Consider the following 18,734-nt stretch of genomic DNA (forward strand, 5'->3'; position numbering starts at 1 on the left):
TCCAAACAAACCATTGACTTGGTGCGCCGTTTTAGAGCACACGGTACATGTTCATTTGAAATGTTTCATGTAATTTGTGTTATTTAAACAAAAGATAAAGCCTTGAGTTATGACTAAATGATAAAATAACTATTGCTTAGCACCTTAGTTCATATGTTTCAAAAAACTGCACCAATTAAAATTTTATTAAAACTAAGTTATTTATTTGGAAAAACCTATCAATGAGTAATTCATTTCTATTTGTATCGTAATATGTGTCAGAGTTTTATCGTAACTGATAAGGAACATGTGATATAATTACGAGCAGTTTTACCAGTACCGTGTCCTTACCTCGTGCGAAAATGTTCTCGCTTCCGAGCCATGTTTTGGAAAAGTTACGCTGTGCTCAGTGCCGCGGCTATTTAAGCTCTGGACCAATTGTAGCAAATCGAAAAAACGAGCAATTGTGTGGCCGCTGTTTTAAAATATTCCCGGATGAAAGGAAAGCGGAGTATTTGCGCCAAATCGGACTTGAAGCCGTAGCGCAAATTATCATTTTTCCCTGTAAATACACCGACCAAGGCTGCACTCACACATTTCCATGGAATAATGGCCTCGAACATGAACTCAATTGTGAGCACAGATACGACACTCTGCCTTTGATGGGAGACCCCAAATGTGATAAGAGTAACGAAGAAATTGATTTAAAAGTGTACTGCGACACGACCTATAATCACAACTTTGAAGATACCGCCAAATTGAGCATAAACTTGACCGGGAAAAACAATAACAAACTAGCGCTGATTACTGGACGAAACCACCAACGAAGTGTTAGACTTGGGGTCGAAGTAACCCTATCTCTGGACGCCACACCGCAAATCCTCCACGAAAACGTTGTTGTTGAAGATTCCATCGAAGAAAACTTATATGAATCAATCAACGTGTTCGACCACTGCGCCAGTTGCCTCAACAACGTCCTCAACTGCGAGGTCTACACCTGTTCCTTGGGCCACATCGCGTGCAAAAAATGCAAAAGCCCCAATTGCCGGATTTGTAGTTTTCAATTAAACTCCAATTTGCTTCAGTTTTGTAAAAATTACGTGCGTGGTTGCACGGAATTGTTCCCAGCTGGTGACATAAAAAAGCACGAAATTGACTGCGAATTTAACGATTTCAACTGTCCTTTGTGCGATTCTGCAAACAACCTAAATATTTTGGTGGCGCATTTTCAACAAACGCACAATCCGATTTGTTCGAACGAATTCAATGCCATTGTTACCGAGCAAGATGAAACGTGGTTTTTCGCCTGTTTTAATAAACTGTTCCGTTGCAAATATTACTACTTAAGGACCAGCATTGAGTTCGTTGTGACTTATGTCGGAAGCAACGACAAGGCTTGCGATTACAAATACAGCGTTACTGTCTTACCGAAGAATTTGAAAAGTGTCACCAAACAGGCGAAGTGCTTAGGCTGGAACGACGCAAGTTTGGGCAAAGCGATAGTTTTTGAAGTGGCCAATAACAGGAAAAAATTTGAAGTGCGTGTATCCATAAGTATTGTACCACAAGTTTAATAAAACGAGTACTTAATTAATAAATGTTTTAATTGGTGTTATGGCGCCAGAAATAATGACTCAACTCAATAACTGGAAAGAGCGGAATTATAAGCAATTTTGATCCAGTGGCGGCTTAATTAGTTCAAGTGCCGGTTTTGTGTTTTTTGAAATTGTGAATTTAAAAATTGACCAAATTGGATCGAACCTGACCTGTATAGAGGGATTTTTAACTCGTTTTTGAGCGTGAAACACTCCTGAAAAATTTCGCACCGCCACTGTTTTAGTCCTGATGATGATACAGATCGGTTTTATACAAGGCTGTATTAATTGGACCGTTTGGTGTGGAAAGAAGTATTTTGTAAAGAAATGAGGATAATCGCGTGTTAGCTGCATCGTAATCCGTCCGCACTCCCTTAATTGCTAAATTACAACCGCACTCTTCATTTTCGAAACAAAGTTGCGTAAAGCAATGGTTAATTGGTTTAGTCGCGAAAAAATCGTCTGTTAGTGAAACAATTTGAACATTTTAATCAAAAGTTGAAATGATTAAACTCAAGAATTTGTAATTAAATTAAATGTTGGGCGAATTTTTTGTGAGTGTAATTATGACGTTCGTTTGGAAGGTGGTCTTTGTGTTTTTCGTGTCGAGTGTTACGTATAGCGAAGAGCCGAAAGATGGCTACTATGTAGATGATCTCAATGAGGCTTCCTTTACAACAGGGTATAACTTTTACGGTTATTTGAAAGACTTGACTTTTCTCCGAAATTGTTTAGGTCCGAGCCGCTCGTTTGCCCATCCACCAACGTCATTTCAACAAGGTACAAATGTAACGTCAATGGGGAGTGGGTGGATTGCACGCGGAAACACTGCTGCAAGGACTACACTTTTGTAGCAGGAAGGTAAATTTCAATAAATCCGCACAATATGATTAAATTAAACGAACCAAAGTCAACATTATGGAAGTGTTTTATTGTTGGCGCATCAAGCCAATTGAAATTGAAAAATGTGCTTTGTGTCGCAGCAAATATTTTTCTAACCTTTGTTCGATCGAAAAAAGTCCTTTTAAGAAGACATCTTCACAGCTGACAAATCGCCAACCTTTCACCCAATAACTTGCATAAAAAATGACCCCAAAACGTGCTTTGTTTACGAAACGAAGTGGCTTTAAATTCAACAAGGGATTAAGGCGGATTAAGTGACTCGGTAAAAATTTTGGGCCTTAGACCAAATCTCTCCCCAAAAAAATAATCATAATAAATGGGCAAAAATAATGTCTAGATATAGAAATTCGCGCAAAAAAATTGTCAATACAGTATTTTTCTTTGTCTTCTTCGTTTAAAATTTCCTGTCGCCTCTCCCATTGTTATGATTTCGCAAATCATTTTCAGCACATACAGGGTGACCCAGGAGTGTACAACTTTTTTGCTATTTCAAATATTGCAATTCTTTTTTATTATTCGATAGATCGACTTAAAGTCCATAAATTAAAAATACACAGGGAGATATAGACAAATACCTACAAATACTGTAAGTTTACATAAACTATTTCGTTTCGGAATTGTTCAACCTTTTCTTATAAAAAGACCAATTTTTGAAAAATCACTGCGAAGTGGCCTATGAATATTTTCCGGCAAATTTACAACAAAAAAATTCAGAATACCTTGTAGCTTTAGAAAATAGTCGTCTTTTACTTGAAATACGGAAATAATGTACAGGATGTGCCAAAATGCAAAAAGTTGAATAACTATTTTTTTAAATGGAACTCCATGTATTTCTTTACACGTATCGATAGCATTTGTTATAAGCTTTCTATGATATGCGGTTTATATAGCAAATTTTCCATATTTCTTAGTGTTCAAAAAAAGAAAAAATTCATTTTTTATTTATTTTATTAGTATTTCTCTATGAGTGAAATTCATTCATGTATTAAGTAATAATTAGATTACAAATGTAATTAGTCACATAAGTACATATCGAAAAATTAATTACCATTTGACTAATCAGATTCTAGACTAACAAATTTTTTTCTAATAAAATACATTTTTTGAAAAATTTTAAAAAATTTTTTAAATTTACTATACAAACCCCATTTCACTAGAAAGCTTATCAAAAATTCTATCGATACATACAAAAAAATTCATGGTGTTTTATTTGAAAAAAATGAGTTATTCAACTTTTTGCTTTTTGACACACCCAGTATGTTAACTGCGCGGTTTAACTAAAAGTCGATTGTTTGACAACAAGATATTCTAAGTTCTTCTGTTGCATATTTATCGGAAAATATTCACAAGCGACTTTGCAGTGATTTTTCAATATTTCAATAATAATAATAAACCTGAAACAGCCGTTTTTATTTTTAGCTGATAGTTAATATACCAAAATATACCAAAAATTTCCGAAAATCCAGAAATACGCCTTTATCATTTTTAACGGAAAGCTCAAATACTAATTGTCGTAGATATTAAGTTAAAAAAATTTTATATTTTTATATTTTTATATTTAACCCCGTAGGGGTGGAATTCCTAAAATATCATAAAACACGTGTTTTTTCATTTTTCACTGAATGTTAAAATGCACATTTTTAATAATAATAATAATAATAATAATAATAATAATAATAATAACAATAATAATAATAATAATAATAATAATAATAATAATAATAATAATAATAATAATAATAATAATAATAATAATAACAATAATAATAATAATAATAAAAAAAATAATAATAATAATAATAAAATAATATAATAAGAACATTGAAAAATAAAATACATGTAATTACTAAATAGTTAGGTTTAATTGAGACAAATTTGTTGGTTAAAAAATTCGTCGTACGAGTAAAAACAGTTACTTGAGAAAAATATTTTGACTGCATTTTTAAATTGAAAAAAATTCGGCGACTTTTTAATATTCTCCAGTATTTTATTAAATATTTTTACAGCTTTATAATCAACACTTTTTTCATATTTTATAGTACTGTGTTGAGGGATTCGCACTTTGGTTCACCACCCTGTGTATACAGCACCCTGTCTATATAATAAACATATTACGCACCCCTGGGTGAAAAAAAATTGAAAATTTTTTTTTACTAACACACTTTACATCGGTATTCTTTTCATAGCTATCTACTCTTTGAAGTCGACTACTTTTTCTTCTTTAGTAAAGTGGGTCTTAAGCAAATAAGATTCTAATTTACTATGAGAGTGTACTTTTTTATTGGTTTTTCAAGGGTTTAAGAGATAAAACTAACAACAATTTCGACACATTATTTATTACGAGTGAGCTAAAAAGTTATTATAAACTAAAAAAAATAATACAAACTATTTCTGCGACCTTTCCTGCATATTTTGGCTCTAAAACGCAATTTTATGTAAAAACATTGCTGCAGGTGCATTCCTAGATCGCAGGATCCGTGTTCTATGGGCTTGTGCGAGCAAGTTTGTACTGTTTATTTACAACGCGTCATTTGCACCTGTTTTGACGGCTACAAATTCAATCCGGAAAACCAAAAACGAGGAATTAAACCTGTCTGCGTCGGTACGAGTTTGTTTTAATGAAAAATCGTGGCATTTTAGCACTTTCCTATTTGTACTTTTAGATGTAGACGAGTGTTTAGATAATAACGGAGACTGTGAACACGAATGCATAAACGAATCTGGAAGCTACCGTTGCGCATGTAGAGCAGGATTTACATTGCGAGCGGACAATAGAACATGCGAACCTTTAAATAATTTAGAAGGAACAGCAGAACAAGCCGGACACAGTAATCGCTGTTTCGCCAACTGCGACACCGTTCTGCGACTTCATGACAAGCTAAAATCGTTGCAGGAAAAGGTACACTAATCTGCTTAAAGGTTTAAAGCTCTGCGACAAAAGTTGGCTCATTAAAAAGCCCCGATATGTAACGCACACTTTCAGGTATCCGCTTTGAGTACGGCAATCAGATTGTCGAGTTTCGCTTCGGGGCCGCCAGGGCCCCCGGGGCCCCCCGGCCCCGTGGGCCCGCCGGGGCCGAGAGGATTCCCAGGTAAGTCCACTAGCTGTTTTTAACAGTGGGTTTAATTAAAAATGAAGGGGCGGAGAGCGAAGCACTGTCTGCTCACACCACACAAGATTACACTTATTCGGTTTTGGATGCGTTTGTGCCTTTGCCAGGGGATGAGAATGCCCAATGTCGGTGCAAAAGAGGGCCACAAGTGAGGGTAATTTATTGCAGAAATTCAATTTCCACGTGTGCATATCTTTAGGGCGAGGCGGGGCCGAGAGGGCCTCAAGGACCCAAAGGTGAGCAAGGAGAAAAGGGGCCGAGAGGGCCAAAGGGCGAAAGGGGCTCGTTTGACTTCCTGCTGCTTTTACTAGCTGATGTGAAACATGATATCGTTCACTTACAGAATCGGGTTTATAGGAACGGGGAAGCGTAAGTCGATGCTAATTTCATTGTGATGATTCGTACCAACCGAGTAGTAAGAAGGCCCTTTCAGAACACTTTGTTTTTTTGCCCTGTTTTTAAGGTATATTTAAAAATTAACATTTTCAAAGATTTTGCCCTGTTTTTCAACGTAGAAGGCGTGCTATACAAACTCATGTAGATAACGATTTTAAAAGAAAATCAATGGATACGAGTAACGAAGATTTTTATAAACGTTAATTTCTAGAAATCATCGAGGACAGCTATTGCACATTATTCTAAAGGTTATGATTCTTCCTTTATTCTAAAATATTGCGTTGAAAACGGTATTAAACCTTTCTGCGTATATAATGGATCTAAAATAATGTTAATGAAAATAATTTAAAAATTATTGATAATAGTGATTTTGTTCAAGGACCTTTAAAAAACTTTCCTAAAACATTCGGTCTAAAAGAACTTAAAAAAAGATATTTTCATTTCTTCAATACAACAGAAAATCAGAACTATATTGGAAAAATACCTGATACAAAATACTATGGTTTTAATTCTATGAAACCAGGAGAAAAAGAATGAGATGCATTTTTAGAAAGGCATAGACAAAAAATATAAGAAAACTATATGTTTGATTAAAAAAAAACTTTATGATTATTGTAATTCTGATGTTGATAAAGTAAGAAGTGGATGTCTTGAATTAAGAAAACAATTTCTAGAAACTGCTAATATAGATCCTTTTAGTTAGATTACTATTGCAGGTGTTTGCTTGGCTATATACAGGGTGTATTAGAAATACGTGTCTTAATTTTAACAGGTAATAGAGCTGAACAAATAAAACATTTTTTCTATTGGTAATTTTTAAATAAAAAATTCGCAAATTTACTTAAAATTGGGAAAAAGATAACATACTGAAACGTGTACCCGCCTATGGGTACAAAAATAAGAAAAACGAACTATTTTCGTTGTGATAGAAACGGACAATTTAAATAATTTAAAACAACAATGAAAATTGTTGCTATGAATACAAACTAATTATTAAACACTGACCGGCTCGTTTGCACAAAAGAAAGGATGAAAACAGTGAAAATTATAAATAAGAATTTTGCAAAATGTTATACAGAAAAGTTATTGTATTTGATGAGTTTTATTACGTGTTAACTGTTACTGTATAGATCAAAATATATTAAGAAAGATACAATAACTGTTGTTGATAATCCGAAAAAAGTTTAATATTCTCAACAATCAATTTCATGGTTAAGGTTGAACTATACTGGGCTCACCGTCCAGGCGGCCGTGCGAATGCACTAATTCAAAACTCAATTTTTAAGAAAAATAATAAACAAAATCGTTTTTTACAATTGTATATTGTTCCTATGTTCACTTATTAGTTATTACTTCGCAGATCAGTTCTTATCTCGATTTAATTATTTGTAACCAAGTTATAACGGGGTAAACAGCGTAACAATCTTAATGCTTTTATGGAAAAACCTAGAGTTCAAATGGCACGAAAAAAATATAGTATTACAAGTAAGTCATATACAAGACCCATACAAAAAATTATCAAAAACCATAGTACCATTTTTTAATGAAAAAATAAAATGGCTAAAAATTGAGGTTTTTTTATTTTATTTTTAAATGACACTAACAATTTTTTTCAAATTTATGTATTTTGATGCTAAGGTCAACAGAAAGTCACCATATTTTTTTCAAGCAATTTGAACTTACATTTTTTTAATAGAACAACAAATTAAATCGACTTTTTAACTCGTTTAAATCCGGTTACGAATACTTAAAATGAGACCTGACCTGTGAGGTAGTGACTGAATTTAGGAACAACATATAATTGTAAAGAAAACATTGTGTTTATTACTTTTCTTAAAAATCCAATTTCAAATTTTGCGTTCACGCGCTTGCTTGTACAGCTCCTTTTTGGACGTTTTGAGTATAGTTCAAATATGTGGATCAAAAGTGTATAATAAGGTAGAGTATAAATGTTGTATGCGTAAACATAGCAATCTACAGCGTTTCCATAATAGTTATCATTTATAGATAAAAATGGCAGGAAAACGGATAACCGATAAACGCTTTGGAGTAAAAAATTATGTCATTGAAGACTTGCAACGATTTCAGTTACGTTTAAAATATCAATGCAAAAAGATGGCATTTGTGGGATATGTGAACATGACTGTGAATGGGGCTCCTCGTAGAGTTAGAGTTGAAGCCCAGGACAAAAGAATTACAATCACACCGTCTGGTTTCCGGGAAGGATTGCATCTCCCGAGACAGATCCTTGAAAACCTGGATGAGAGAAGATTAAAACTACTAGTATGAGAATTTGATTCAGTTGATGATACACAACATTTCACAACAGCTCTAGGAATCTGGATCTGTTGGAAGAAAGACCAAATTAATGGAAGTTTTAGTTAGAGCTCGGACACTCTGTAAACGACCACGATAGGCGGAGCCAATGCGTGCTTCATCGAGTGGGGAAATTAAGCAGTGGCGTAGCAAAAAACTATTCTATGATTTAGAAGAATTTATAATTTGTATTATTTACTATTTCCTGTATTCAATAATAGCAAGATGAAATAATAAAAATCATATCAAATGCTAATACACGGTGATTTCCTAGAAATACAAAGCAGAGAAGTCGAATAAATAAAAATACACAATGAGCATCGAGTAAAAACGCGTTAATTGCAAAAAAATGTTTCAACTGGTATCTTTACTGTAACTGTTAATGTTGAAATGTTAAACTTTAAGACGAATTTTCTTCACTTGTAAATATACCCCACGCCACTGCTTTATGCCAACACCCTTCGTCTCTGCGCACTCTTACCACCGTGGACGATCTGTCTTTTTGCGGACTCTAACTATGTTTTTTTTACTCATGTAAATCATCAGAGAAGAGCAACTTGGAAGATTAAATCAAATGAATAAATAAATTTTGCGTATTGTAATAGGTACCTAATAAATAATTAAAAATGTTTATGAAGTTTGATGTATGTGGACACGAAAGTTACGCTAATCCTCTATTATTGCTATAACAGGGTAAAATCGCCTATTGTCGGAAACAGTCACTTGTTATCGCAATACTTTGATTAAAAAAAAGGGTAACTAATATCAATAAAATTAGAGTTGTCAATTACATTTTAGAAAAGTTTCTGTGCTTCTCTTTTACTTTCTCTATAGAAAAACGGGTTTTTCATACTGAATCTTAACACATATAATCCTAATTTAATAATAAATACTGTTTTTCTTTTAAAGTCGTTAATCTTATAAAACAGGACTGTGAATTCATGGCCGTAGTCCACTCTTGAGCGAAAGGAATTCGCTTAGATGAAACCTTATTCATTTTTGTGCTCAAGTGGCCCAATAGAAAAAAGCGCGAAATCTTTGAAAAAATGTTAATTTTAAAATATACCTTAATTTTTTTCTGCTTTTCTGTTAACCCTTGAAAATCGGGGTGCTTTTCTTAAAAAGGAGCTGTGTTCACTAGGGGCCCTATAGCACGCATTTTACCTTAAAAAACGGCAAAATCTTTGAAAATGTTAATTTTTTTAATATACATTAAAAACAGGGCAAAATGCTTAAAAAAACAAAGTGTTCTGAAAGGGCCTTCTTACTACTTAACCGAATTGGCACAAGTTATTAAAATCATTCTCATTTTATTTATTTATGCACTAAATTTCCAAAACACGCTGTATTACCTCATCGCTCAAATATCACTCTACCATTGTCACTATACGCATTCAAGAGTAATTCAGCTGAAAGCCATAAATTATTTATGGTCTCTCCGGCATAATATACGTGTGTGGTATCATCATAAATTATTGATTGTTTTTAATTAGACCACCGAAATTCGACATTGACGCCGCCCTCCACAAAAAGCGAATCAAAGACAAACACACTTTTCTCAAGCAAAAACGATTGTTGGAAGCTTACACTTCAATTCCTACTGTTGTTACACACACTACAACGGAAACGACAGATTCGACACAAGTGGAAGAATTTCGAGATGGACATGTGCCTGATGACTATTTAGATTATTACGGATCAGGAAGCGAATCGGAAGATTATATGAATTAAACTCTGTTTTAATAAAAGTATTTTATTCTAACAGTTTTTTATTTTGTTTCGTACATACACATGCAGGTTTGAAATCAATTCACAGTAATAACTAAAGATAGAATTTCATTTTTTAAATTATGTAATAAATCCCTTCAACTGTGAAACAGTATCGTTCAATTTATTCCCAATCAGTAAAAATAGATTACTTGCCTACGTAATTACACACGGATCATGCGTTCAGTTCAATTTCAATTTTAGAAAAAAAACTGTCCCGTCTCTTTGTCCCCTGTAGTAAGCACATTTGGTATTTTCCAAAATAATTTTTTATAGTACAACTTGAAACGTTATGCAACCAGCATTACAAACGTGTACACTATTTTGGTCTCATTTAATATAATCAATTATCAACTGACATTATACAGTGTAAAATTAAGTAATTGTTGGCAAAAAATCTTAAAATTAGACTCCAAACGGCAAAAGAACATCTTGAATCTTTAGGATATGATAGAAACTTTTCCGTCAATTTCTGGCTAAGTTAAAGTTATTAGTAAAAATGGCCTTCAAATAATGTTTCGCAAAAGTACTAAAGTACAATTTTTCAACAATTTGGAACCACTACAAAAAATGAACCTAATATATTCCAACATATTTAAATTTCCCACGAATATCGTCATTAAAAAAGCGATTCAGACTTCGCCACCAGGTAGCGCAACAATTATAATTGTTTTGATTTAAGTTTAATCGTTTAATTAAGTTTATAAAAGTCGTAAATTATCAAAAACGTTCCTAAGTGTAATAATTATGGTTACTTTATACCACAGAAAAGGCCCAGAATAACTTCATTATAGATCTGATTAATTTTTTACAGACGCAAAGTTTACATAACCTCACAAAAATGGAGTAAGTATACAAAACATTAAATAATAATTCTTCAACCAAAGTATTTTTTTACTTCAGATGCTTGTCCGATACTTCCGACAGTAAGTACATTTTAAATCAAATGAATTTGAGTATTTTTTTTATTTAGCTAGTGCAACCAGTTTTGAGCGAGGCCGGAAGCCAGTGGATGTAAAAAGACCAGTCTTGCTTGTCCGCTACCCAAAAATCGAATTATTTCCATCTAGAAGTGATATTGAGCGATTAACTGCTATGGGTTATGGTACGAACGTTGGATTTTTGAATGTTGTGTTTATTGTGTGTCTTAGGATTCACTCCAGAACCTGCAGTGTTTGGCCTCAATTGGACAATTGATCAGATTAATGAACACATCTATTCGTTATACCCCGACGTTCCTTTGCAGACTATCGGTTTCAAAATGGGCAAATGTGACCGAACAAAAAAAGTGTTCATTCTAAAACCTGTTGAAAATACAAAAGAACTAAAAGAGGAGCTGGGTAATAGTAAACTAATCATTCTACCAAACGAGGAACTTCCTGAGAGACCAATTATGCACAAGAAGGATGAAGACAGTGATGAGGATAACACATCTCTTACAAGAAGAAGGGAGAGGAGAACTTTAAACAGGTACAAGTTGAGTGAAGATGACGAGGATTACGAGGTCATAATTGAGAATGGACAAACCCCTAAAACAAAGGAAACCAACGAAGAACATGAGGAGTATTCCGTTGAGAAAATTCTCGATAAGCGGACGCTTAATGGAAAAGTCGAGTATCTTCTAAAATGGAAGGGATATTCCGAGTTAGTATTGTTTCATGCGCCATTAAGAATTTTCTCTTGTTACCATGACATGGTAACAATCTCAACTAGCCTTCATTAATCAACGAAGCTGTCTTTAAAATAATCATTTTCCAGACAAGACAATACTTGGGAACCTGAGGAGAATTTGGACTGTCCTGACTTAATAGCCGCCTATGAGGCGCAGTTTGAAGTCACACCTAAAGCGGACCCTGAAGAGAATGAAAAAGACAGTAAAAGAAAAAATATTACGGAGGATAATCGGGCGCGCGGATTTGAGCGTGGCCTCGAGCCTGAAAGGATTGTTGGTGCTACTGATGCCAGTGGAGAGCTTATGTTTCTAATGATGTGGAAAAATTGCAAAGAAGCGGATTTGGTACCAGCGAGTCAGGTCAGCGTGAGGTGTCCCGAGGTCGTTATTAATTATTACGAGAATAAAGAATTGTGGTTTTGTAAACAGAGCGTCATCGAGATTGATTAAAACAAATAAAGTAGTATTTCGTAATTTTGTTTATTTTATTTGGTGTAATGCAAAAAATGAGATATAAGAACTACTCTTTTCTTTGTAGTCGGCTAAATACGCAAAAGAACGAAACGTTGGATCTACTTTTTAAAATTAGTGCACATATAGTCCGGGACATTTCAATATGAGATACGTCATAGGGCATACGTTGACGCGAGACTATATAGAGCACAAAAACTAGATAAGAGCTCAAATTTAGGGAACTTGGTTGTTTGATGTGTTTGACAGATGACAAATGTAAACAATAATAAAAATTTAAATATTTCTTTATTGTAGTAAAGTACAGCAAAATGTACCAACTAGAACACTTAAAAACAAATGGAGAAACTTTCAAATGCTTTGAAGTACCGTTGCTGGATTACTGTTGAGGTTATGTTTGACCTTGGTATGACTGTCAGGTTTAAAGTTGAAATTTGCATTAAAAAGGCCATAAAAGCCTCGAAGTGCCTTTTAGGGTAGTCATCGTCATGTTCCAATTGCATGCCCCCTCTCTGCCACATCAGTAAAATTTGCCACAAAAGTTTTAAAAAACGACTTTAAACAACAAAAAAGGCCCTATTTTCATTAACAATGAGACATATCTCGCTGCATGCGGCACGACATAGGCCTCATAGGTCAATCTCATTGTGAATGGTTTTCGCTGAGATCACTTTGAGAGGGTTTCACTCAGACTGACGTTGGCGGAAGACTGAAACCTGCCTCGCGACAAGTCTTTGCACCAACATTCGAAAACGCTGTCAATGGCTTAAAATGATAAACTGTGTCAGTTTTTTTGTGTCTTTGAGGATTAGTCTTTGAGTCCTGTCGCGCCGCATGTAGCGAAGCAGATCTCATTGTGAATGGGTTCTTTAAGAAACAGTTTCAATGTACACCACAAGACATACACTGAGACGGCCTCATGCCTCATATCATGGCTTGTAATTGACAGCGTTTTATAGAATGATTTGGAATCATAATGCAGAGATTGTTGCGAGACAGGCAGGCAGGTCTCAAGCCTACTGCAGAAGTCGCTCTCAGTGAGTCCATGTCTTAGAGATGCAAGACCAATTTAGACCATTTACAGTGAGATTGGTGTCCGAGACCTACGTCATGCAGGAAGCCAAACTTCATCGTGAATGGACCCTTTTCAATGGGGGTGTGCTTTTTGAATAAATTTGAAATGGCCTTTTTGAAAAAAGCAGTTGTCTCTCTTTTATTCATCTATTCAACACGTTTGTATTCGATGCACTAACACCAATTTCATTATCAGTGTCTTGATTATCAGGCAAGGGCGAAGTGGAATTGGGGGCAACCCAGAAATAAAAACACTTTAATTTCCTTTATTAGTAGGCTATATTTTTTATACAAGAGACTACTCTCAGATAGAGACGTACAAAAATGTAAACAAGAGTAAAAGTTGGTTTTTCGCAATATTTCACACTATTCTTCCACACGTCCACAGTAAAATCAGAAAGCGCTTCTTGTTATAAAGCCCTTATTATGTTTTTCAACGATGGCTGAGACTTTGTGACGTATTTGTTAAACGTAAGTTTTCAAATACCCCATGCCAGTGCAAAGGAGTTATATTAACAATTTTACGGGATTATTTTTAACTTTACACCCACTCTGCTTGAAACAAGAGTGGCTGCCAGGAAATAACGAACAAAGTGGACCCAAAAGGCTTCAGCTGCAAATTATAAACACTATCTGTGATTTTTTAAATAATTTTTTTAATAATTAATAAAAAACATGACAATATTAAGCTTTTCGATTTCGTTTGGTTTGAATTTTATATGAAAATAGAAAAGTTAACCCTCTACACCAGAAAAGACAAAAAACATAAAGAAAGTATCTGTAAATGTCGTGAACTTACTTTGAAGTAAACAGGGCTCTCCATCTATAACTCATAATTACTTGAACCGCAATTCCCATCATCAAAAAGTGCAAAACTGCGATAAGTGAGGTTATGCAGTGATGCACTTTCTTTTCCAGTTTTTCACACAAAATATATCACAAATTGCACAAATCGTACAACCAGCGATAGTCAGTACTGTCAGTACTTCACAGCAGCTTTCTCCATCACAATCACTGACTGCAATTCTGTATTGTGCCATTCCCGTCTCATCATATAATCTGAGTAGTTGTTATATGACAAGTAATGTTTCTACCTTCAAAAATACTTGCGTAAATATGTTATTATCCCGTTAGTACACACTTTTAAAGCAGCCACTGGTTATATAGATTAAAATTATAACATTTCCTTTGTTATTGTGTTATTGTTTACATCAGTCAGCTGTTTACTGTCATTTTCTAATGCTACCAATTTAAAAAATGTCCCTGTTATTAAAGCTCAAGAACCATAGAATGAGAGAGAGAACATTTTTTGTTCACACAGACGCTGAATACACGTATAAATGTCAGAAAATTCAAATTTTTTATGTCCAAATAGAAATGTCCCGGACTGTATAAGTGAAATGTTATTTATTATTGAATATTTACACTCTTTTTGAAGTGAATTGTGACAACTGGTTCTGTGTTTGCTATATAATTGTGGTTATAGAATTAAATTAATTAATTCGAGGATGACGAGTAGTTCAAAATTACGCCGCCATTTTTCTTATTGTTATTGTCAAAAAGCATTTTTATTCACGTGTTTGAAGCCCTAAACTACAGTTCTAGTGTCTCATTATCATAATAAACCTAATCTTATTGTCCTGTAGTGAAAAATGTGATCTTCGAGTGTTTTTTATAATCTAACCTTAATTGAATTGGCAATGTTTGGGGTGGTTTGCCCCCAATGCAAGAAAGCATCGAACGGGGCTGCCAACCGACTGGTAAGAGATTCCTGCGGTCATGAAAAGTGCCGTGTGTGTCTTCTCCTCGACGAGGAAAAATGTCAACAGTGTAAAACTGAAAATACTGAGGTTAAAGAACAAGAGCCTCCAAGTGTTATCAAATGTGAGAGCCACACTGGCGTGATAACGTGTAATGGCACGGCGAAAAAGACACCAATTTGCCCCATTGCCCAGAATGGAGGAGTTGAGAAGAAACAACCGACTAAAACATCATCAAAAAATTTACCTAACCGAAATTTGTTTAATGATATTTCTGTCCCCAATCATGTTACTGTTCTTAAGGATCCCCTTCAATATAAATGCAACATTTGTAACAAGAAATTTACCACAAAGTCGCATATTAAGTACCACACCTACTGTACAGGACGTAATAATTTAACAATAGCAGGCGCAATTATTATATTTTTTTTATTGTAGAGAGGAAACCTTTTCAATGCAATTTGTGCTCCAGAGATTTTATTACTAAGTCACACCTAGACGTTCATCTTTTAAAGCACACTGGAACCAAACCGTTCACCTGTAACATCTGCCAGAAATCTTTCAGCGAAAGAAGCAAATTAAATCGTCACAGTCTTTTACATTCAACAGTCAAACCGTACATGTGTTCAGAGTGTGGTAAAGCATTCCGTAGCAAGGAATCACTCAAAATCCATACCTTGATCCATCGCGGCGAAAAACCATACTCCTGCAGGGTGTGCAACATCAGTTTCAACAATACCTCAAACTTAAACAAACATCTCATAACGCATTCAAGTAAGTTGCATAAAAAATTTACTACTTTTATTATTTAATATTTGCTTCATTCCCTTTTTTCATGCAAAGTAATATACGACACATTTAAATTTGCCGCTTTATGGCAGAGAATTTCAGCTCATTGACCACCAGAGGGCGCGACAGTCGCAAATATTGTATATTTTTTTATTTCAGATGAAAAATCGCACATGTGTGACCAGTGTGGCAAAAGATTTAAATTGAAATGGGCTTTGACAGTTCACCGACGATCTCATTTAAAAGACCGACCTTTTGAATGCACCAGTTGCTCAAGGGCTTTTGTTAATAATAAAGATTTGCAACGTCATCAACTTATCCACTTAGGTATGGATTAAAAACAGCTAAAATATAGGAGGTGACTGCGTAAAAAAGGTTAAGAGTATGGAAATTAAAAATTGCTTTATTTAAAATTTGTGGATATTTAAATAATAGTGAGCGCAAGGCTCATTTTGTGTACTCTTTTGTACCAAACTTATTCTTTAGAACTCTTATTAACTTCTCTCCAATGTTTTGAAATTTGTGAAAATTTTAGCCGTCTGTTTTCCCGGCTTATTAAGAATTCTGTTCCTTTTTTCCCACGAATTTAAACCAATGAACGTTCACAGCGCCTCCTAATTTTAGTCCCCGTGTGTTGCGTTACCTGACAAGCGTTTTTTTAGAAACGAAAGCTTACAATTGCAGCATTTGCAACACTAGTTTTCGGCGCAAAGATAACTTATACCGGCATGTGAAAAACACACATCCGGGCAAAAAAGCCGAACCTGTTACAACTACCGTCAAACAATTACTCGTCAAACCTAACAAACCCGTGGATAATCCCAATGCGATTAATGTGATAACAGCGTCGCCGGCTTGTAAAACCAAACCGGTGAATAATCGCACCGGAACTGTGATTAACGGCCCCTTGAAGCTTGCATTTAAGACTAGCGCATTTAAAAATAATTACAATATTCATAGGTAAGAGTTTGGAAAATCCTGGCTTGTTTTTATGTTGTTGTTTCAGAGATTGTGACGACGATCTGATACCGAACGTATCAAAACCGTACGATTTGGCCGAGTCGGTGAATATTTGTCAGAAGATTTTGTCGCCGCACTCGCCTCCGGCTCGTAACATAATTCGGACATCGACAGAGCCGACTTCCACCGAAATCTGTCAGAATATCCTTTCCCCATATTCCAGACCTATTCATTACGAGACTTCTTTCGAACATAAAAAACACGCAATTATTAAAAATATCAAATTCAAGTTGCCTCCAAATTACACGAATCTTAAACCGACGAATATTAATTTCAACGTTGACACGGACTTGGCTAATAATAAGACTTACACAGAACTGAAAACGGTGCAAAATGCCGCCACCAGTGTCATTGTTAACAGCAATTTGAGCCAAAATAGTAACATGCACTGGAGGAGAAGGACGTTGCAAAATCTTTGTTCGAGGAATTTAGAGAATTGAAGACTGTTGAAGGCTTTTCGTTTAAAATTTTTAATACTATTGTAATTTTTATTGTGATGTAAGAGAAAAATTGTATGAATATTTAAATAAAATTCGGCTGTGTATTGTATTTTTACGCCGTCATTTCAACAAATTCCACCTTAGCGAAGGGAATGTCGCTGATTGTTTCGTTTGCGCTAAAATAATCTTCCTTTGAAACATACTTAATCCCACCAAAGAAATCAAGCACTGCGATTTGTTCAATATCGACTTTGGAAACGTAAAAATCATGGTCTGAAAACAATGAATTAATCAGTGGTTTTGATAAGAAAGTAGCCACACCTTTCGGCCACCATTTCATTGAAGGATGCTTGGAGAAAAGCGCGTCTTGTCCGAACTGATACTCCGGACTTGACTTATCTATCTGAAATTTTTAGTTAAAGAAACGTTTAGTCTGCAGTCGGACCATACTTTTTTTTACATTTTAATATGTATCAAGTAGCCTGTGAAAGATTAAATGACACCTTAAAGTAAAAAAAAAGGATACCTTAAGCATTTTTCCTGTGATAATAAGTTTGGCACATCGTGGGTCTTGTGGGTCAAAATCTTTCTGCTTGCAATAATCTGATTCAGCGAGAGATGCCATAATTGTGCACCTGTTGTCTTTCTACAATTTTTTGTTTAGTGAAAGTTTAAAAAATGTTATTAAAAATAAGTACGTTAATATCTTGCCCTGAAACATCAAGGTCTGTCATGTACAAATAGGGGATTCCCGTACTATTGGTCAAAGGGCCATCACTGACCGATTTTAGGGACACGAAAGGGTAGCCCTGTATGGCTTTTTGGGTTGATGTAGTGGCGATAGAAACCCAGTCTGTTTAAAAATCGTCATTACGCTGCAGTTTTTGCCTCGATAACAAGGAATTTATTTACCTGAATTACGCATAATGTAGCGAGCCATTTTCGCGACTTCGTTTGGCTGAGGGGGCGACGGTGCAATAATCAAAATACGGCAAAGTCCCAATTGGGCAAACACCAGCAATAAAGCGACTTCTCTCGAGACCATTGTCTTGGAAATTGGCAGTTATCAACAGCAATTTACCAATTAAGCGTAATCAAGTTTCTCGAAAAATTTGCACTGTTTCTTTGTTAAAACGCACGCATTCAATACAATGACGTGCTTTTTAAATTTACTTTTGTAATAATCGGTCAATGTAAACTCGAAGTTAAAGGTCAGGTCATTCTAAATTCCTTGTTATCATCATTAAACGAAATCAAAATAAACTTGTATCCTGTAAAACGCTTATTTTGTCCAAAATTTTGTAAAACGCTGTTTTTAAAGCAAATTAAGATTAGTATTTTCTGAATTTTTTTAAAAAACAAACTGAAATTAACCGTTGACAAAATTATTAATGGGTTGAAATAAACTGAACAGTATTTAATTCTACATAATCCATTAA

General features: G+C 34.7%; 4 protein-coding genes and 1 long non-coding RNA gene across 5 annotated transcripts; 3 read left to right on the forward strand and 2 right to left on the reverse strand.

The window, feature by feature from the left end:
- The first annotated feature begins 279 nt into the window (after window positions 1-279).
- Window positions 280-10,064, forward strand: LOC661826 (collagen and calcium-binding EGF domain-containing protein 1). The gene is made up of 8 exons (XM_008202686.3): window positions 280-2,256; window positions 2,310-2,435; window positions 4,931-5,079; window positions 5,141-5,376; window positions 5,461-5,569; window positions 5,617-5,738; window positions 5,790-5,959; window positions 9,796-10,064. The coding sequence occupies exons 1-8, from the start codon at window positions 2,111-2,113 to the stop codon at window positions 10,031-10,033; spliced, it is 1,296 nt and encodes a 431-aa protein (XP_008200908.1). The 5' UTR covers window positions 280-2,110; the 3' UTR covers window positions 10,034-10,064.
- A 686-nt stretch (window positions 10,065-10,750) lies between these two features.
- On the forward strand, window positions 10,751-12,215 carry LOC661786 (uncharacterized). The gene is made up of 5 exons (XM_967926.5): window positions 10,751-10,915; window positions 10,973-10,995; window positions 11,043-11,174; window positions 11,221-11,713; window positions 11,828-12,215. Exons 1-5 carry the CDS (start codon window positions 10,911-10,913, stop codon window positions 12,189-12,191), a joined length of 1,017 nt encoding a protein of 338 aa, XP_973019.2. The 5' UTR covers window positions 10,751-10,910; the 3' UTR covers window positions 12,192-12,215.
- Window positions 12,216-12,483: 268 nt separating this feature from the next.
- LOC135265995 (uncharacterized) lies at window positions 12,484-14,639 on the reverse strand. Its single transcript, XR_010333916.1, has 2 exons — window positions 14,086-14,639; window positions 12,484-13,899 (listed from the first exon to the last, which is right to left on the reverse strand). It is a non-coding gene; the product is annotated as an uncharacterized LOC135265995 (long non-coding RNA).
- A 200-nt stretch (window positions 14,640-14,839) lies between these two features.
- Window positions 14,840-17,404, forward strand: LOC103315039 (zinc finger protein 624). Its single transcript, XM_008202685.3, has 5 exons — window positions 14,840-15,434; window positions 15,485-15,820; window positions 15,995-16,162; window positions 16,498-16,795; window positions 16,842-17,404. The coding sequence occupies exons 1-5, from the start codon at window positions 14,987-14,989 to the stop codon at window positions 17,293-17,295; spliced, it is 1,704 nt and encodes a 567-aa protein (XP_008200907.1). The 5' UTR covers window positions 14,840-14,986; the 3' UTR covers window positions 17,296-17,404.
- Window positions 17,310-18,485, reverse strand: CREG (Cellular Repressor of E1A-stimulated Genes). The gene is made up of 5 exons (XM_967853.5): window positions 18,208-18,485; window positions 17,994-18,148; window positions 17,822-17,941; window positions 17,617-17,698; window positions 17,310-17,568 (listed from the first exon to the last, which is right to left on the reverse strand). Exons 1-5 carry the CDS (start codon window positions 18,338-18,340, stop codon window positions 17,408-17,410), a joined length of 651 nt encoding a protein of 216 aa, XP_972946.1. The 5' UTR covers window positions 18,341-18,485; the 3' UTR covers window positions 17,310-17,407.
- Between the last annotated feature and the right edge of the window lie 249 nt (window positions 18,486-18,734).

The sequence above is a fragment of the Tribolium castaneum genome, chromosome 4, assembly GCF_031307605.1.
Source record: "Tribolium castaneum strain GA2 chromosome 4, icTriCast1.1, whole genome shotgun sequence".
NCBI lineage: Eukaryota > Metazoa > Arthropoda > Insecta > Coleoptera > Tenebrionidae > Tribolium > Tribolium castaneum.